Source organism: Monodelphis domestica, chromosome 5, assembly GCF_027887165.1.
Source record: "Monodelphis domestica isolate mMonDom1 chromosome 5, mMonDom1.pri, whole genome shotgun sequence".
Lineage (NCBI taxonomy): Eukaryota > Metazoa > Chordata > Mammalia > Didelphimorphia > Didelphidae > Monodelphis > Monodelphis domestica.
The window spans coordinates 226,579,444-226,601,228 of NC_077231.1; the positions used below are offsets into that span (position 1 = coordinate 226,579,444).

Consider the following 21,785-nt stretch of genomic DNA (forward strand, 5'->3'; position numbering starts at 1 on the left):
TTCCTCTGGAATTCAGGACCTCACTGTGATTCTCTGTTCTCTGGAATAGGAAGCCCTATTGCTAACCCGGAGTTATTCTGTAAGCTTGAAAGAGAGGTAGAACCATGGCTGGGAGATGCCTCAGGCCAGAGGAAACCCTTGAATCGTCACCTGGGTAAGTTTGGACTGCTTTTGGAAGAGGATGGTGAGCTTGAGGATTAGAAAGAACAAAGTTGGGGGGCCTAGGTCTCCCCTGGCACATAATTCTCCCTACTTTCCCCAAGGATTCTTATATCTACCAAGTTGCATAGTAAATTCTAAAGCCATGTCTGTGGACTTGAGATACCACTAAGTAATGTGGAAATAAGAAGCTCTCTGATTTTCTGCTGACAGAATACTTTGTATATCACAGCAAATATATTGATAGTTAACTAATTGAAGACCAGTCAGAACAATAGAGATCTGAGGAGCTAGATTTCTGTAGAGTTAAATATGAAGAGACAATTTTTGCATCCTCAGACTTCAGCAACTGTACAATTTTATATATATGTAACATGTTTAAATATTATATGTAAAAGTCTTTCCCCCAACTTATTACATACATGTATTATGTACATATTATGTGTTATATATGTAAAAATTGTATAATTGCAGAAGTCTGAGGATTCAAGAATTGTCTGTGTGTGTGTGTGTGTGTGTGTGTGTGTGTGTGTGTGTGTGTGTGTGGTTGTACCAATGTGCTGATTTACAGATGGTCTGGAAGAGAAATTAATTTGGGATTTTAGGTAATATATATAGTTATCTAAAATCCATTTAGTTGAATTAAAATAGTATGTTAATTACATTAATTTTAAAGAAAGATTTTTATAGCTGAGTGAAAAAGGTAAAAATTTATTGTTGGTGAAATTGAAGCTTTTAAAAATTAATGTTTTAACTTTACGTGCATCTTTTAATTATCTTAATTCTTGAATCAAAATTTTTATTTCCTTTGAGTCAGCTTACAAATAGAGCAGCTCATTTATAAATGACCCCATTTCTGCATGTAAGCATTAATGACAATATATTTTATATGATAATTGGTTGTATATTTGTTTCTGATACCTGCTTTAATTTCTATTTTAGCTTACTCTGCCTCCACTATTAAACTTGAAATTTCTGGAGGGCCAGGATTGTATTTCTTATATCTTTGAGTCCTTCCTGTATCCTAGAATACTGTGGGTGCTCACGGTAAATGATAGTGATGTTGATAAGAGTATAGGAACAGTTGACTGCTTGGTTTCAAGAATTCTTCATTTTCTGTCTTGTTCCCCTTTGGCAACCTCTCCCTTCAGGATTGTTTCAGGTCTAGAGATAGCATAAGCAGTAAAATTCCTCTGAATTGAACAATTGGCCTCTTCCTTGAAAAAGGTGCTGAAGGAGAGAGCCCTAAAGAAATCCTATCACAAAGGGCCTTTATGCCCACACTATTGCCCTCTTTGTATTCCCTCCTCCAACTTTCTTCATATGTGTCTGAAGTTGACTCAGAGGATTCTGGTACTTTTTGTTTAAGATTTAAATTGTCACGGGGACTAGTTTTTCCTCCATGACTGAACTCCCAATGCTTTTTTCATTGACTCTTCAGTAATAATACTAAATTTTCTGGGGATTAGGTACATGTTTACAGACTGGTTGAAACACTTAGGGAAAGTATTGATGAATTAATAAATATTCCCTCTTCCTTCCCACTCTTCATCTGGTGCCAATTAAATAGTTCATGAATGAGAAAAGGATTAAGGATATCTAACATAGGCTTCAACTAAAGAATTGTTGGAAGAACTAGGGGTATTTATTTTGGAGAGGAGAAAACTAGGGGTATCTATTAGAGCTGTTTTCAAAAGTTTGTTGTGCTGTCATGTAGTAGAGAGATCAGATTTGACCTATCTTGTTCCAGAAGGCCCAATTAGAAGCCAGTGCTGATCAAAATGAAAAAGAAGCAGAGTTGGGCTCAATATAAAGATAACTTTCTAATGAATCAAGTTGTTTAGCAGTGTAATAGCCTTTCCTGGGTCATAGGAAATTACCTATTACTGGAAATATTTAAACAGAGTCAGATTAGCCATCTGTGAGGGTTGCTGCAGAAGAGATTCACAAGTAGATTGGCTTAAATTATTACTACATTTTCTCCCAATTTGACTTTTTATGATTCTAAATCCTAAATCTGGATTCTAAACTATCCTCTAGAAATGGCTTTTAAGTCATGTGGATATGAACATTACTGGCTCATGGTGTTATATAGTGAAACTTGTAAAGATGTGGTATCTATCAAATACTTCTGTTCTTTAAAATAAAAGGCCTTTAATCTCTTACAAGCATGAAAATCTTGTTTATGATCCATTGAATTCTCTGCTGAATTATTCTCATTTATAAGAGAATTAGAGCAGATGCTGGTCTACTTCTTATACAGTAAAAAAATGGGTCTTTTTCAACTGTACCAAGATTTGTTGCTTCCATTTTCAGGATCATTTGATGCTGTTAGCCTTCACTACTGGTCCATTTCAATGTAAATCAATTTAACTCAAGCATTTAAGTGCCTGCTATGTGCCAAGCATTGTACTTGGTATTGAGTATATGAAGACAAAAAATAATCTCTTCCCTCAAGGAGCTTATAGTCTATTAGATAAAAATTAAGTTTTTTAAAAAACAAATTAATTTTATCTCTTTTCTAAAGGAAAAAACAAAAGGAAATCCATGGGAGAAATTGACATACAAGGTCCCACTAGAGAAGTTGGCTTGTATCTGCCATCACAGAAAAAAACCCACCTCAGTCACGCAGTAAGTGACTGTGTAGAAGATGATTCCACAGGAAAAGTCAGAAAGATATTAAGACCACGGTCTATCCAGAAGTCTTGGTTTCAGCAGTTTCCATGGTTGATCACGAATGAGGAGCAGACAGCCCTGTTTTGCTCTGCCTGCCGGGAGTACCCATCTGTTCGGGACAAAAGGTCTAGGTTAATAGAAGGTTACACAGGACCTTTCAAGGTAGAAACACTCAAGTACCATGCAAAGAGCAAAGCCCACAAGTTTTGTATTAATGCTTTGGCTGCAAGGGACCCTGTTTGGGCAACCCGTTTTGAGAGCATCAGAGAAACATCTGAGGATTTGCTGACCAGTGCAGAGCATCTCTTCAACACAGATTATCCTATGCTCTACCCACCAGGATCCCTGGGTGATTATGACAGTTTGGTTGAGCTTTTGCCAGACTCTGGGTCTGAACTTGGAAACTCTACTGATAATGGAACAGCATCAGCCCTCTACTTGGATTGTGTTTCAGATGTGAGGCAGGATATCATCAATGACATCTGTACTTCATCAAGCATGAATGTTATATTTGATGACTCCACAGAGTCCTTTTGTCAGGTACTATGTTTAAATAATTTTTCATATCTTTAATCAGATAATAAGCATTTATTCAACACTTACTATGTCTAGGCATTATCTTAAGTGCTAGGGAAACAAAGAAGCAAAAACAACCCTATCTTTAAGGAGCTTATATTCTAATGGGGAGACAGTGTGTAAAAAAATATGCACAAAGGGTGGCCAAGTTGTTTAGTAAATTGAGAGCTAGGTCAAGAGACCAGAAGTCCTAGGTTCAAATATGGCCCCAAATACTTCTGTAGCTTTGTGACCCTGGGCAAGTCACTTAACCCCCCATTGTCTAGCCCTTACCACTCTTCTGCCTTGGAATCAATACACAGTATAGATTCTAAGCTGAAAGGTAAGGTGTTGTTGTTTTTTTAAGTTTGTACATACAAGATGTATGCAGAGTAGAGGGAAGGAAATCTCAAAGAAGGTTGCCAGAAGGATCATGAGAAACATTCCTTGAAGTCAGTCTGAATAGTAAATATTAATGTAGGGTAGTGAATCTTTTATGGAAAGACACATCAATTAAAAAGAAACTTTTTTTATTTTCTCTTTTTAAAATTTAATTAATTAAATTGGAATATTTTTCCATGGTTACATGATTCATGTTTTTTTCCTTTTCCTCCTCCTTCCTCCTCTCCTGGATCGGACAAGAAATTCCACTGGGTTTTACATGTATCATTGTTCAAAACTTATTTTCATATTATTAATATTTGCAGTAGAGTGATCAAGTCAACATCCCCAATCATATCCCCATCAAACGATGTGATCAGTTATTTGTTTTTATTTTGGGTTTCTACTCCCATAATTCTTTCTCTGGATATTGTTATGTTGGGAATTCCCATATGACTCTTAGTCACATGCTCCTGTCAATCACTCACTCTGACGTTTGCACTTCTCAGTTTTTTTGCAAACCGTTCATTCTTCATCACAATATAGAGTTTTTTCTCATAAGCCCCTCAGAATTGTCCTGGATCATTGCATTGCTGCTAGTAGAGAAGTCCATTACATTCGATTGTGTTCTCCTGGTTCTGGTCTTTTCACTCTGCCTTAATTCTTGGAGGTCTTTCCAGTTCACGTGGGATTCCTCCAGTTTATTATTCCTTTCAGCACAATAGTATTCCATCACCAATAGATACCACAATTTGTTCAGCCATTCCCCAATCAATGGGCACCCCCCCATTTTTCAGCTTTTTGCCACTATGAAGAGGGTGTCTATAGATATTTTTGTACATGTATTTTTCCCCTATTATCTCTTTGGGGTACAAACCCAGCAGTGGTTTGGCTGGATCAAAGGGCAGGCATTCTTTTAAAACCCTTTGCACATAATTCCAAATTGCCTTCCAGAATGGATTGATTCACAACTCCATCAGCAATGCATTAATGCCACAGTTTTGCCACAGTCCCTCCAACATTTAGAAAGAAACGCTTTTAAACAGTGAATTGCCAAAGGTTTATACTCATTTATTTTAACATGAACAAATTCAATGAACACATTAAGAAAGACATTTTAATATTATAGTTAAGTCAGAGATATGAGCAGAAGGTTGAAGGAGAGGTAGGCAAGAGACAGAGGCATTCTAACAAGCAAAATTCAGTTTAGTTTGTAGCAGTGTTCTTTTCTAAAACAAAACAGTGTAGCCCCTTAGATGAAAAAAGGGCAGATGTTGCCAGATTTTCTTATAAAGGTAGTCTTGAAATTTTTCTCATTTTTGAAGTGAAGAATGCTGTTTTAGAAAAAAAAAATTAATTCCCTGAGTACATCCCTGTCTTTTCATCTTTCATAACATTGTCATGAAGCCAGTATCATAGAAAACTGTTTGATTCCCTTTGAAAGATTGCTTCAGCTTTCATGCTGTCCAGTTCTCTTAATTTTGTATCCTTGCTACTGTTTTAGAAAGTATTGAGAAAACATAGCTTTTTGCATCTCCACTTGCCTTAATGATGGGTGATCCTGTCAGTGTGGGATTTGTATTCAGTGTCTCAACAGTGATACAAAATGTATGCAGAGTAGAGGGAAGGAAAAAAAGAAGCCAATTCTTGTCAAAAAGTGGTTGTCATTGTGGGCCAAAATGAGCATGAAGCCCTATAATGTGCTAGAAAGAGCACTGGCTTGGGAATCTAGAGACTTCTCATCCTTGCTAGTATCAGTTTTGCTGTGGACTAGCCATGGGATCTTGGGCAAGTTTTTTTCTGCTTCTGGGCTTAAGTTCCCTCACATGTATAGTTGAAAGTTTATGGAACTTTAGTGTAAGAATTCCAAGTCTATTTGATCTTTTATCCCTTCAGCTTTAGTCATGTCAGTGAACTTTCTTGGCTTAAAATTCCCACAGAATCCATCCCATTGGTATTCTACCAGTGAAGACAGCAAGGCAAGAAGGGAGCATCCTTACATTGTTCTCAGTCCAATTTTTATGTCTAGCACAGTATGAGGCTTCTTTATGAGAGGGACTACTTAGCACCAAGGCAGTTCCCTCCTTTTCATTTTTACTTTGAAAGGAAACCCACAAACAGGCAGAAGATGAGTTCCTAAGAGAAGCTGGCCTCTGGTTAAGAAACTCCGGGAAGGCCTTGGAGCTATTCTGATTGCCTCTGCTTGAGCCTTGCTTTCTTTATCTGGGTCCCTGTGTTTGTGCCATTCATGTTCACCTCTTCTAAAATAGCTCTGGGATCCACATTTTTGGTACAATTATTTTGAAAGGGTTGGGGAGAAGCCTGGGAGGTGCTTCTGAGGAAAAGGGAAAAGCTTCATTCACTGCTAACCTTGGGAAGTATATGGTTGGGAAGGAACTTGCCAATATTTTACAAACAGGAGTGTGTCACTAAAATGCGCTTCTTTAAGGCAAATTCTTCATAGCCATCTTTCTTTTTTCCTGTCATGGCTTCAGGGAGGGGTTACTTTAATTACAGATTTGGTATCCTGATGGGGATCTCTGACACCAAAAAGCTAGTTACTCAAAAAGTCTGGGGAGTTTCTGGGATTTTGCTGAACTTTTGGGTGGAGTCAGGGGATGCTCTCTGAGAAGGGTGGTCATGGGGCCCTTCTGGATAAGTCCCTTCCTCTGGTTATAATGGGTATTTGAACCTCCAGGGTACTGAGTGCTATAGATGCTCTTTGTTCCAGGATCCGTCTAAGGAAGGGCTATTTCAGGAGGTGCCGGTGGTGTTTGAAGAACTTCCAGTGGTGTTTGAAGATGTGGCAGTATATTTCACCCGTGAGGAGTGGGCAATGCTAGACAAGCGGCAGAAAGAGCTGTACAGAGATGTGATGCGCATGAATTATGAGCTGCTGGCTTCATTAGGTAAAGAATCATCTATGAGTTCTGGTCACTACTATTAGATGTAGGAATCCACAAGGGCTCCAGTGGCCCATCTTCCTCTCTCCATTCCTATTCTTTCATTGGCAGAGGCACTGGAGTAGCTGAGCTTCAGTAACCCTTCAGCTTTAGGTCTCTTGTACTCGGGACTGGCTTGAGCATTTCAGGGCCAGAATAGCAGTTGGCTACATGAGGATATTCTTACTGCTGCTATTAGGTTATGGTAGTCTAGGTCATAAGTGTTACTGAGTTGGTCATTAGCAAATTTGTAAAGATGATGAAAATTGCCTTTCTTTATGCTCTTCCTCTTTCTTTTATCCTTTTCCTTTTTGCTACCTTGGAGACTCCACTTCAATCTAATGCTCTTGTATCCTCTCAGGAAGGAAAACAATCTTACTTGTTAGAATCAATTAAAGTATTTTTCTGGTATTAACTAACAGAATTAGAGAACTAAAACATAAAGCAGGGATTGCTTTAATTCACTATTTTGAACAAAACACTTTGTGAGGCTCTAGTAGCTAATATATATAAGTTGTACTGAATGTAATAGGGTATCTAGCAAGGACAATATTTTGAATGTCTCATTTTATTTTATATTGCCTTATTTATAGTAGCCATTGTTGAGTTTGTAGGCTATAGGTTACAGAATTATCATTAATCATAGAAATAGAAGGGACCTTAAGAAGCCTTCCTCTTCATTTTCCACATGAGAAAACTGAGACAAGAGAGATTAATTAACTTTCCTAAAGTCATACAGCAAGTGCCTGAGGCAGGATCTAGACTCAGATCTTCCTCTGTAATCACTATTTCACTCAGCTGCCTCCTATGGACTGAAATGCTTCAGGCAAAGTCATCTTTGGAAGGATGGGACTGTGACAAGGGAATCACTTTAAAAGACTGATATATATTAATTTAAGGTCGCCAAGGAATTCAGCTATGTAATTCCTAAATGAAAACTCAAATCAGCAGTAAATCTTTTATGGAGTTTAATTACAATAGGAGTAAGAAAGGAATTAGAGATAGAGAGAGAGAAAAAGGGAGAGAAGGGAATAGGGCTTAAATACCCCTTCTGTTTAGGCTGGGCCAAAAGGCCCAAGCCCTTAGATAGCTGGGGCAAAGAAAAGAGATCAGTCCCTATTACTCACGTGACCAAAATGGAGAAACAGTCTCAGAGGCCCCCACTTTCAGCTTCCTTCAGAGCAAGCTTCTCAGAGCACACACCAACCACACCGACCAACTTCTCCACCACCACCCCGAGTCTTCAGACCCCCCTATCCTTAAGGAAACCCTCCAAGTTGCCTCCCCTCAGTTCTCACATCTACCAATCACTGTCCATCAATTTCCCTGTGCCAATGGAGGCTCTAGCTTAACCCAGGACCACCCAGAGGCTTTGCACATGTCTGTTGAAGGTCATATTTTCAAATAATTAAATCTTTGCTCCTTTGCTACAGCCCTTTCTAAATCCTGTTAACCTGAGTAGGGTAGAGATTGGAATAATTAAATTTTGATCTAGGCTGCAGCCCTTACTCAATCCTGTTAGGACTGAATAGGGTGGAGATTGATTCCAAGTATCTCCATTGTATCAATTCTAAAATCAATCATGACTCAAAGAAATTCCTGTTCTATGCTTAAGCATAGGTCAAAGTCCTTTCCATTGTTCAGCAAAAGGTTTCTGTCCTAAAGTAATCTTAAGAAGGTAGGAAAAGGAACCTCCCATGCCAATGGGGTTCACATTCCAATAGTCAAGACCCACTATCAATAGGAAATTTTTCAAGTATGAAATTTCCCAATGGTGAAATTTCTAACATTTATAAGTCTAAGAAATTTTGAGGTTTACAGGACATGTTCAAGAATGAAATTCAGAAGAATTATGGGAAACAATTCCAGTGAGCAGGAAAAGTGGTATTTGTCTGAAGAGAGTGATGTGGGTATAGAAGGAATTCAACCAATTAACTTAGATTTTAAAAAGAAATTTACAAGATGGAAGCAAGTCCCAGCACCAGAGGATTAATATTAGCGTGGTAAACATGACTATAAAATCATATCAAGAATGTTAAGAAGGGATAGGATCTTTGTGTTAAATAAGGTGATAACTGACAGCATATACACAGAAGGGGAGAATTGCTTAGTTTTTCTTTGTTTTTGTTTTTTCTGTAATGAAGGATGACTTTTGGATTGAAAATGACAAAACAAAAGGGACTCACAAACAAGTGGATGGATACTCAAGATAATTAAAGAAAGAGTAAGAGGCACCTAATTATTCTTTATGAATTCACGCCAACAGGCCCTTATGAACTACATCCTAAAGTCCTGAGAAAACTGGCAAACATGATTCCTGTGTTACTGTCAATTATATTTGAAAGATAATGGAAAATAGGAGAGGTACCACAAGATTGGGCAAAGACAAATATCATTATTTTCAATAAAATGGGAAGAGAACAGAATTCTCAAATTATAGGCCACTGAATTTGATTTTGATTCCTGGGAAAATCCTAAACTGGACTATTAAAGAAATGGTTGGCACTCATCCTGGAAGGGAAGTTATGATCCAATGAGCCAGCATGGTTTCTTCAGCAACAGGTTGTGCCTTATTGACCCCATGCAATTTTTAGATGAAATTACTAGACTAGTAGATGATAAGAACACTATGGAAGTAGTTTATCTGGATTTGATTTTTAATATTTTCCCCCAACTACATAAAACATTTTTCATAAAACATAAAAACATAATTTTCTTAATAAAACATAAAAACAATTTTCAACTTTCATTTAAAAAATTTTAAGTTTCAAAAGTTTACCTAGATTTTATCAAAGTTTTTGAGAAGACATTTTGTAATGGTGTAGAAGATGGAGAGAGATGAAGTAGGTGATCATCAAATAGATTCAGACCTGGTGTGATGGCTAGACTCAGAGTGTGTTTATTAATGGTTCATTGTTAGTGTGGCAGCAGGTCATGAGTGGAAGAGTTCAGAAATCTATGTGCTTGGTACTTTTTTTTTTCCAGTGATTGCCTTGGATAAAGGTGTAGATAGGATACTTGTCACATTTGCAGGTGACACAAAGCTAGTAAGAGTAGCTAGCACAGTGATCAAAAGGATCTTGAGAGGCCAGAGCATTAGGCCAAATCTATTTAGATAAATGTCAATTAGGGAAAATGTGAAGGCTTACACATAGGGATACAAAATTGGCTTCATAAGTATAGGATGAGGAAGGTATGACTAGATAGTGGCTCTGAAATATCTGGGGGTTTTAATGGACTGAACTAATATGAGTATGATGTAGTAACCAAAAAAAAAAAACCAAATTAATACAGTCTTAGATTGAATTTAGAAGGGCAAAACTTCCTAATGGAGGAAGATGAGACTCCCACTGCCTTCTGCTTTCATCTTACCTCCTCTACAGTATCATGTTCAGGTCTGGATGCCTCATATTTAAAAAGATGTTGATAAACCAGAGGGCCCCAAGGGGGTAATCAGAGCGGAGAAGGGCCTTGAGTTCATGGCCTATGAGAATTGGTTGAAAGAACCAGGCCTGTTTAGCCGAGAGAAGAGAAGACTCAGAAAGGACATGATAGCTATGGATAAATATGTGAAAGCTGTCATGTAGGAAAGGGATTATTAAGCTTTTTCTGTTTGACCCTAGAAAGCAGATCCAACAGCAGGAAACTGCAGAGGCCAGCTTGGGTTGCATGTCAGGAAAATCCTCTTCCTAATTAGAGCTACCTTAAAGTGGAGTGGGCTGCTTTGAAGGGTGATGGAATTCCCTTCCTTATAGTGCTTCAAATAGCCTGGATGATGATTTGTTATAGTAGAAATTCCTGCCATTGGCTTCTTTAGTTGGACTATATGACCCCTGAGATTTTCTTCTTTCTCAAATTCTGTGATTCCTCTATTCTTACAGTGTGTAGTTGGGGGTTTTTTTCCTTCTCAAAATGTAAAAAGTGCCAGCTAATATTTTAAGAAATGATTAACATATATATATATATATGTGCATATATATATACACACACACACATATATATATATGAAATGAAGAATTTTTTTAAAATTCTGTAATAATTTGTCTTGTATCACAACTTTACTTAACCTATCAAACACCCTTGATTTGTAAAAATGCTTCTAATTTTGTTGTTTTACCATATAGAATTTTGCAGAATTTAGGAACAAAACAGTTTTTGCTATACACATTTTGTAATATTTGGAAGTATTTGAATATGTCCAATTATCTGTAAAATGTAGGATTTAGAATAGATGATTTCCCTAACTGTTCTCGTGTCAGTGATTTACTGATACTGACCCAGTGCAGCTTTTAATATAATGAATTTCACATAGTGAGTCTGAGTTATATTGGGGCTCTCACCCTATACTTATACCTCTCCACTCAGAGCATGTACCAGACATATACAGCTTCTTTAACAATTTCTTGAGAATTGAGGCTTACATCAGAGAATCCATCAAGAATTTTGTACTGCTGGGTAAGAGACTTAAATATGAATGCTTTACTGTTCAGAGATTTGGTCCATTATATCTAGTTTGCTTTTGTTTATGATATATTTATGTAGGACTCAAATATCACTACATATTTGTGTAGTTTAGACACAGTGTCTTTGAATCACTCAACGTCATTAACTATCAGTTTTTCAAATTTAAACTTTCTCTTTTTTATAATCTTATGAAACTCTACTGGTACAATAAAATAGCCATTTTTTAAACAATTTGAAGATATAAGGTGAATTTGTCTTCCATATTTTGAAAGCATATGAATTTATTCCCAGTTAGAAGCATTAATGTCCTAGAAACATGGGAGGGGGCAGCTGGGTAGCTCAGTGGATTGAGAGCCAGGCCTAGAGACAGGAGGTCCTCAGATCAAATCTGACTTCAGATACTTCCTAGCTGTGTGACCCTGGGCAAGTCACTTGACCCCCATTGCCTAGCCCTTACCACTCTTCTGCCTTGGAACCAATACACAGTATTGACTCCAAGACGGAAGGTAAGGGTTTAAAAAAAAGAAAAAAAGAAAGAAACATGGGAATCAGTGGCTCTACAAACAGTGCAATTAATGCCCATCTTTCCATAAATCCTCCAATATTAACTCTTCCCTTCTTTTTTAAGTACTTTGCAGGTTTTGCTGGCAATGAAGTAAAACTTTAGCATTGTTTTGATTGAGATTTTTTATTATTAGTGATTTGGAGCAGAATTCCCATTTTGTATATGAAGAAACTGAGATTCACAGATGTTAATTGACTTGCCTGTAAGTAGTAAGTTACATAGATAGAATTCAAACCTAGGTCCTTGGACTATAGATCTAGAGTTCTTTCTATCATACCATACTTGTAAAACTCTTGCTTTTAAATGTTAAGAAATTACATCACATTGTTAAAGACATGCTACAAATTCTAATTTTTCTCTAATTTTGAAGTCTGATAACTTCTAAGTAGTAGAATATTTGTCAGTCTGCATTTTTGAATGGTTTTGACAGATTATAACATTGTTTATTAACTATACTAAGGTGAGAAACATTAGCAAATTTTGTGACCTATTTTTGAGTGATTTATCATTTTGATTATTAGAATTTTTTTTTTTTACATTAAAGCTCCTCATAATAATGGAGACAGGCAGCAATTCTGAGTCATTAGTTTTTGGACAAGAAAAATCCAAGAGCCTGAGAATATTTTTGTTTGTGCTTTAGTCTTCTCTTATAGTTTTTTAATTACTCAAAGTAAGTTTCTCCTAAATTGTGATTTGTTAAATGGTTATACTCTTAATGCGTTTTCAGCATCTAGTAAATAATTATCTAATTAATATTAATGTAGATAACTTTTATAATTTGGTTACATTAAAGTAACTCACATTACCAAGTATTTATTTATAATAAATTTACTTAGATCATGATTAACGTATTTTATTTAATTTCTTTGCTAAGGCAATCAATCACTTGTCTTAGATGAATGTCATAGGTCTTTAAGATCCAATTTTTGTTGATTCTTTTAAGTTTGTGTAATGTTCATCTCTGCTTGAGCTCAGAAATTTCCTATCTGCTAAAATGCTATTGAGTCATTCCAAAAAAAGTGATCATTATGTACCCTATAGAATTTTTAAAGTAAAAATACAATTTTGTTATAAATTTGCTTCATAATTGGGTGAGATGCTTTCTTCACCCATTACAGATGATTTGAATAGCTACCATTGTACAACTTCAACTTCCCTTCATTGTTCTGCTTCCCTGCCTTGATTGTTTAGTAGAGAGGCAGCTCCTCTGTTTACCCTTTTCCTTTTCTTTCTCTTTTCCCTTCCCCTGTTATACCTCTTTTATGCCAAGCTTTCAGGAATCTTGTTTGCCTTGCCTTCTAAGGAACAACTTAACATAGTTAACATATAACAACATAAGTTAAGTATGACTGGTCTGCTAGCCATGACATCGGCTCTTGTTTATCTTTAAGAATTAAGATATTTGACAGCAACCTCCATTGCTTTTTGTGTTTTGGGACTTTGGAAAGCTGTCTGTGAGGTTCAGAATTATCTAGATAAGCAGTTTGGCCAATAGAAGGTGGCAAGTGGGGCTTTGCCTTAGGATGTTGAGATGGGGTGTATTTCTGTACTTAATAGTACTCCAGAGACTCAGGGTACAGCCAGTTATAACTACTGTTCCCAGTGTCACACTGCAGTAGTACTTTCTTAGTGGGGTTGGTTTTTCCAACCCTTTTTTGCAGCATAAGTGCTGGGGCTCTCAGAAGTATGGGCCAATCCCTCTTAGAGTATGACTGTCTATGGGATTAGCCTTTGAACTGTCATGTCTCACTTCGCATCAGGTTATTGTTCTGGTCTGTCTCCTCTCCCACATTGGAAATCTAACAAACTAGTGTATGGGTTGCTGCTATGCCTCCCATCCCCATACCCACTCTCAGATTATCCTCTGTCTTACCACTATTCTTCCCTACTTCCTTGTTACTCTTTTGGTTGATCTGTCCCCAGATTTAATTTCAAGTAGTTATAGCTGAGCAGGTCTGTGAGAGTCTAGGAATATACCAGTTTCAGGGAATTCTAGAAATTACAACAAACTTACATTGCCCCTAGTTATTACTGAGGGACTGAGATTCTGGAGACAGAGGCATAATACCCAGATGATATCATTTAACATCTAAAAATAATATGATTTAGAGCTGAAAAGGGACTTGAAAATCATCTAATCAAGCCTGAAATTTTTTTGGATTTTTTTGTGGATTGGGCCACAGAGAGGAAACTGTGACCCATACTAATAGGATTAATTTGTCTGGACTTTTGTCAGGAATTTCTGGAAGTCCTCTTTTTCACTAAATGTCAGTGTTTCCACCTGGAGGATTGATATTCACTATTGCTGGATATGTGATTCTTGGTTGTAATCTTAGATATTTTGCCTTTTCAAATATCATATTCCATTTCCTTTGGTCCTTTGATGTAGAAGCTCCTAGGTTTTTATGTAATCCTGACAATAGTTCCATGACATTTGAATTCTTTCTTTCTGACTGCTTGTAGTACCTTTTCTTTTGTGTGGAAGTTCTGGAATTTGGTTTTAATAGTAATGGGAGTTTTTGATTTGAGATCTCTTTCAGGAGGTGATTAGTGGTTTCCTTCAAATTCTATTTTCTCCTCTTGTTTGAGGATATAAGGCAGTTTTCCCTGATGATTTCTTCTAATTTGGAGTTTAGAACAATTTGTTGTTGTTTAGTCATTTTTTTCAATTATTTCTAACTTTTTGTGATCTTTTTAGGGTGTGGCTGAGATATTGAAGTGGTTTGCTATCTCCTTCTCTAGCTGATTTTTATAGATGAAGAAACTGAGGGAAACAGAGTTGGCCAGGGTCACATAGCCTCACAAATATGACTCCTGCTGATTCAGAGCCTGGCACTCTATCCACTACACCATCTAGTTGCCTGATCAAATTCCTTGGACTAATGTCAAGTATCTAGAGACAGAGATTGGGATTTATCCCCAAGTTTTCTGACTCCAAAATCAGTGTTCTTTCCATTATATTGCATTTTCCTCCTGAAGTATGCTATAAATTTCAGATGGCACATTTTAGAAAGTTGTTGAAAAACTGGAAAGGGTATAAATGAGGGATAACTGCGATGGTAAGAGGCCTGGAGAGCATGCTAAATAAGTATGCAGGGCTTGGAAAGAGGACTCTAGAAATGTGATAGCCGTCTTTAAGTATTTGAAGGGCTGTCTTGTAGAAGAGATATTAGGTGGTTTCCTATTTTGTCCTGGAGGGCAGAACCTAGGAACAATGGGTGGAAGTTCTTTGGAGTAGAAACCTGCTGCTCTACAAGGACAAACTTCCTAACATTTAGAGCTGCCTCTAGAGATAAGTGAAAGTGTCCTGTCATTAGAGGTCTTCAAACAGAGCCTGAATGATCACTTAGGGATTTGTCCAGCTAATTCCTTTTCAGGTATAGGTTGAACCAGGTAATCTTGGAGGTTTTTTCCAACTTGAATTTGGTAAATATGCCTTCTGGTTAGGCAGAAGCTTTTTCATTGCCTGATGAGTCTCTTCAGTATAATTTGAGGAGCAATTAGTAGCATAAAAGTTTGCAGTTTTCTGGTATGTGTCTAGTGTTATATATGGTTTTTGATAAGCCAAGTCATTGTTATAGGGTTTCATTTTACAAAAAAAAATCCTCCAGCTAATAACTTATTCATTCTTGTCCCACTTTCATGAGAACTGTCCCAAAATAGAATTATATATATTCTAGCATTCATCATGAACATGTCCAATATGGCTTTTTTGCTCCTCATTTTCTCACTTATCATCTACTATCTTTTGTGTTATTATTCTAGAGCATCTGATACCTTGATCAAAAATATTTTTTTCATTGTATTTGGATTTTAAGATATGAAGTGGCACTTAGGTAGTTTCCATTGCTATAATGTCTGTGTCTCAAGCTGTGTCTTATGAAACCTCACATGAATACATGTTCAAGGTATTAATTGTTAAGAGAAGTACTGCTTTTAAATTGGGCTGTGTGATAGTTGAAATTCTCTGTAGTCTATATTTTTAGTTTAAAAATATGAATTTATTAAAAATAGACTGCTCATTACAATCTAACTAGCCATGGGCTCTGTGAAGATTGGATTTGGCTATCTCCTGATTGTAACAATGAAGGTACTTAGCTCTTCCTTTATAGTGAAGATAAAATTGTAATCCCTGGTCTATTTTTAGATTTTAATCCCCCCAAATGTTAACTCAGTATTTAAAGTAGATCTACCCATTTTAACCACAAGAAGGTGGGAACTAACTACAAAAAGGTGTGAACACCCATTTCATACATTGAGTGGGAGGTCTATGACCCAGTATGAAAGAGTGGGCAGTCCTGGAGAGGAGCGTCTGCTGTGATTGGTAGACGTAAAAATTTAGAGGAGGTCACAAAAGAGAAAAAGGTCTTTAAATAGAGGAAACAGAGGCACACAAAAATCAATTAAGAATAAAGAAGGAAGAAGAGTCACTTGGAGGAGAGACTGGAAGACAGACACTCAGACTTGGAGTGAAGACACTTGGTTGTGGAATTGGACCCCTGGGGGAGCTTGTGCAGGAGACCTCAGACAGCTTTCTTTTTAGACAGTTATTGGGGTGAGTGTAAAGACTGACTTAGTTTCCTTGCCTTTCTGGAGGTGTGAACCTCCGAGAAAGGCCCATTGTCTTGAGACTCCTTTCCTCTGGCTGGAGCTTAGAATTTCTACCTGACTCAGAGGAAGCCAGAGCTCTGCCTCTCTCTCTCCCCTTTACTCTCTTCCTTAATATCTTCCCTCTAATTGTAAAAATAAACTACCATAAATTCCATTTTACTTTAGTAGTTCATTTTGGGATTTAGAAATTAAATCCCTGGCAACCACCAATTAAATATCCAGTCCAACCATAAATATAAATTTAACAGCTTCCTCTAGTTTGGAACAGACTCCATAGAACTTGCAGGTGGGCGAGAAGGCTGTGTAGCCAGCAGAGAGCTAGGCCAAGTTCCAGCAACTGGATCCATGCTTCTAAGAGAGAGCCAGTGTGACCAGAAGATGGGGGCAAAAGAATGAGCAGCTAGGCAAAAAGCCTCCACTTCCTGTCACACAAGCCAATATATATCCCTTCTGACATCCTGAGGAGGGATATCCCAAGAGGTTTCTCATTGGAACTCAAGAGACTTCTTCCCAGGATGTCACCAGTCCTCCAGAAGCCTAGACACTCTCTTCCTCCCCACTACATGGCTTCCTAGCTCACTACTCTTCCCAGCATGGTGTCTGCTCAGATGATTTAATCACCTAATCAAGTCCTAGTTTACGTATAAATGGGTACATCTAGACAGAAGAAGGACGGACCCAACAAAATCTCAGGGAGTGATAACCTGAGCTTGAACCCTAAAATGAAACTGTTAGAGTTTTAAAACCAAAAGCCTTTTGGGGGCTAAAGGGGTACAATTTAATATTAACTTTCCACTGCTATCTAACAAAATTGGATTAGAATACCTCTAATCTAATTTCTTATCCTTTGAATCTTGAAATAACTTAGAGGAAACCAAGATATGGTTTGTATATTATTATTGTCAGCTTATATAATCAAAGTTGCCTGAATTAATTAAGTTAATCAATTTGTTTCTGAATACTCCAGCTTTCTCTGTATACTACTACCTATAAAATGATAATGTATGCTTTTGTTCTTTAGGGATTACAAATGGGGATGAATTTATTCATCTTCATGTTCATAAGGTCACTATTGTTTATCTATTGTTAAGCAACAATTTACTGAAATGCAGTCTCACACAAACAACAAATCAAGCCTGGGTCAGGAACTTGCAGAGGTCAGAATAGAAAGGGAGTGAACAGAGTCTTTCCCTGGATTGCACTCTTTTGGGAATATCAATAGCTTGCAGGGCCTTGGCATGAGCTGTGAAAGCTGCAGAAGGATGTAAAGGGATAGAAGCTTGGGCAGACATTCCTCTCCGTCCTGTTCTCTGTTGCTCTGCCTCAAAGTACCCAGAGTCCCAGAGCCAATATCAAGTCCCAAATCAAGAAATAGGCTGAGAAATGAGCAAATAGTAAAAAGAATCTCACCAGTAACAGTTACTGTGCTGACAAGAGAAGTTCACCAACCACCATAAGGAAGAGACTTAACTAGAAAATATCTACAAGCAAAGCCTCAGAGAAGAAATGCAGCATAGACACAAGCCCAATAGGAATTCCTAGAAGAGTTAAAGAGTTAAAAAAAAAGCAAAAAAAATGATTTAAAAAAACCAAATGGATTACTTGGAGCCTTAGGGTTCAAATAGTCCTTTTACCAAAATACATTTCAATACTTGCTGGCAAAAGCAGTTCCAAAGGTAGTCAAAAGTCAGGAAGACAAAAACAGATAAAAGTTGTTGGCAGGGTTAAAAGTGGACAGCAAGGAAGCTCCCTAGAGCCTCAGGAGCTTTTCTCATCTACTTTAATGTCCTTTTCCCTCAAAGGACTTGCCAAGTCTTAGATCAGTCTACCTAAGGACAAGTCTAGATCAGTGATGGTGACTCTTTTAGAGGGATGTTTGATATGAGAAATGCCCTTTGGCAAGGAGGAGGGGAGCAGCCTGGCCCCAAATCCCTCTGGCTTTTTAGTAAGGAACTCTGGCAAACTGTGCTGGGGTGATGGCATGCATGCCCACAGAGAGGGCTCTGAGTGTCCCATCTGGCATGTATGTCATAGGTTTGCCACCATGGGTCTAGATCCACATCTAGACACAAGATCTAGATGACAGTGCTTGCATTCTCTCTCTCTCTCTCTCTCTCTCTCTCTCTTTCTCTCTCTCTCTCTCTCTCTCTCACACACACACACACACACACACACACACACACACACTATCCTTGTTTCATCAGTAAGCACCTTGGCTCACAACACAGGTCTTTAAATTAATCTCACAGTTAAAATTTTAAGGTCCCTGAGAGTAAAGATGTTCTAATTTCTTGTATTGTATCTCTAGGGGACCTAATATAATGCCTGGCATATAATAAGTGCTTAATAAAAATACTCTTGTGATTGCTCTGTCATTTTTCCAGTCATTAGATTGAGTAGTTTTTGAAAGCTCTACCCTCATTTCCAAAATGGATTTGTGTTATTGATGACATGGTTCTATTACTTTCCTTCTATCTCTCCTTTTTTTCCCTTTTTCTTCTGATCTTTTCTTTCTCTTCCTCTCCTTTTTTGTTTTTTTTTTCCCCTTTGGTATTGCCTTAAATTTGCCAGTAGCTCTTATAGATCCTGCTTGCTAACAAGGTTGGTGTCCCAGGGTCTCCGTGGTTAGAGGAAATCATATTTGGCCTAGCCATCCCATTGTTTAGAAAGAACTACTTAGAATCCTAGAATATGCTGTTATATTGCTCCTACTCTGACTGAATATCATGGACACTTAAGAGCTGTAAACATGGGGCCATTGTTGAGGTTGCTTTCAAAAAGCCAAGTGTTATTTGACACATTTGGGGTGTTTGTTTGCATAGAGTCTATAGATGAGGTCACTGGATTAACTACTTGGAAGTACTCTTTCATTGTGACTTTCTCTACTTGGAACAGGACCTGCTGCTCCTAAGCCGGACCTGATCTTAAAGCTGGAACGTAGAGCAGCTCCTTGGATCAAGGACCCCAATGGACCAAAGTGGGGGAAAGGTCGCCCCCCAGGTGAGTCTTTTTTAAAAAAAATTTATTTTAAAATATTTTTCCATGTTTACATGATTCATTTCTTTCCTTTCCCCCCCTCCCAGAGCCAACAAGCAATTTCACTGGGTTGTACAAATGTTATCACTTGATACCTATTTCCATATTATTTGTTTTTTGCTATAATGATTTTTAAAAGCCTAAACCCCAAATCACATACATATATACATATTGTAAGTGATGCCATATGTTTTGCTTTTGCATTTCTGCTCCTATAGTTCTTCCTTTCAATGTGGTTAGCATTCTTTCCCATAAGTCCTTCAGGAGTATCCTGGCCTACTGCATTACTACTAGTAGCAAAGTCCATCACATTGGATTGTTCCCCAAGTTTTACTTTCTGTGTACAATGTTTTCCTGGTTCTGCTCATTTCACTCTGCATCAGTTCATGGAGGTTCTCCCAGTTCATATAGAAATTCTCCAGATCATCAATCCTTATAGCACAATAGTATTCCATCATCATCATATACCACAATTTGTTCAGCCATTCCCCAATTGAGGGACAACCTTTCATTTTCCAATTTTTTGCCACTACAAAGAGCAAGGCTATGAATATTTTTGTAAAAGTATTTTTACTTATTATCTCTTTGGGATACAAACCCAACAGTGGTATGGCTGGATCAAATGGCATGCATTCTTTTAAAGCCCTTTGGGCATAGTTCCAAATTGCCTTCCACAATGGCTGGATTAATTCACAACTCCACTAGCAATGCATTAGTGTCCTAATTTTGCCACATCCCCTCTAGCATTTATTATTTTCCTTTACTGTCATATTGGCCAATCTGCTAAGTGTGATCACCATTGTTTTGATTTGCATTTCTCTAATGGGGGGGGATTTAGAACTTTTTTCATATGTTTATTGATCATTTTGATTTCTTTATCTGAAAACTGTCTATTCATGTCCCTTGACCATTTGCCAATTGGGGAATGGCTTGATTTTTTTGTACAATTGATTTAGCTCCTTATAAATTTGAGAAATGAGGCCTTTGTCAGAAGCTTTTGTTATAAAAATTTTTTCCTTCTAATTTTGGTTGCTGTGGAAAAAGTTTCTGTACAAACAAAACCAGTATTTAAAGGGAAAAAAATTATAACAAAAACCTCTGATAGGTGAGCCTAACAAGTGAGCCGAAAAAGATAGGGCTGGGATGTTTACACTCAGGGCTTCTGTCATAACCTTTAACTGTTGCATTACACATACTTTTGGATAGGGCTGGGGGGAGGCGTCTCAAAAAACTGTGGGAGGGGGATTGGGTAGAAGGCAAGGGTCCTGAGGCCAGTGTACTTCTTAAGGGGTTTTGTAGCTGATGAAAGGAAGCAGGCAGGAAGCAACAAGAGGCTGTAAAGGGACCATCTGAGCTATATATAGCCTTTCTTAAAGCTCCAGGCCTCCATCTGCAGCAGTGTGAACCTTCCTCCCACAATCATAACTGAAGAGTGCTGGCCTTGGAGTCAGGAAGACCTCTAGTTCAAGCCCTCTTAGGAACTTAACTGTGTGATCCAGGACAAATCACCTAATCTATCTCATCCTCAGTTTCCACATTTGTAAAATAGAGAAAATAATACCACTACTCCAAAGGGTCATCATGAAGATCAAATGAGAGAACATATATGAAGTGCTTTGCAAACCTTAAAGCAATAATTAAATGTTAGCTTTTATTATCAGTCACTTGGGATCTCTGAGGAAATGAAATCTGTAGGCCTTTTAGCTTCTGACTAGTAATCTCTTACACTGCATAGAATTCTATGGAGGTCAAACTCTGGCACCTCCTCTCTTCATGGAATTGCCCAGAAATATGAAGTTGCTGCTAGCTCAGCTAATAGCATGCTCAGTGACTGTGATTTAGTTGCTTGTCTTTGGGTTTGGTGATGTTTTGATGTTCAAATGATAAGCTGGCCCTAGTTTAGCTGTGGACAATGAGGAAGTCAGGTGGAAGAATTTATAAAGACTAGGGAAATAACCTATGGGGAACGCAATGGATATTTAAATGTCATGGGAAACACCAAGATGATCTGTGGTCTTGTGGCAGGTGATGCATTTCTTGTTTTGGGTTCTGTTAGATTAAAATGAATATCTCTAAGTTCCTATTTTCCATAAAGTTTATTAATAATAAACTGAAATAGAGAAAATAAATAACCTTAGATTTAAAGTCTCTTTCCTACTCTTAAGTCTGACCACATGTAGCTCATCCTGCAGGATTATCTCTGTCCCCCTCACCTGCGGTGCTCAGGGAAGTACAGACAGGTGGGGTCCACCCACACCCTTTTATTAACGTCTATAGATACCGTGCTGGCATGCAAAAAATGGGATGAACTGGGTTGGCAATCCAGGAGGGGGAGGGGATGAAACTTCCTCTACAGGTCTCTGAGTCAATGGGGGGGGGGGGGCGTGTCTTAGGGA

General features: G+C 37.7%; 1 protein-coding gene across 2 annotated transcripts in view; it reads left to right on the forward strand.

The window, feature by feature from the left end:
• The window catches only part of ZNF862 (zinc finger protein 862), a 39,718-nt gene that overhangs the window by 11,920 nt on the left and 6,013 nt on the right, over positions 1 to 21,785 (forward strand). For both annotated transcript variants that reach the window (XM_007504557.3, XM_056799865.1), the window contains exons 3-6: positions 50 to 154; positions 2,687 to 3,375; positions 6,503 to 6,680; positions 19,249 to 19,353. In XM_007504557.3, coding sequence (XP_007504619.1) covers positions 50 to 154; positions 2,687 to 3,375; positions 6,503 to 6,680; positions 19,249 to 19,353 — 1,077 coding nt within the window. The remainder of the gene's footprint in view (positions 1 to 49; positions 155 to 2,686; positions 3,376 to 6,502; positions 6,681 to 19,248; positions 19,354 to 21,785) is intronic.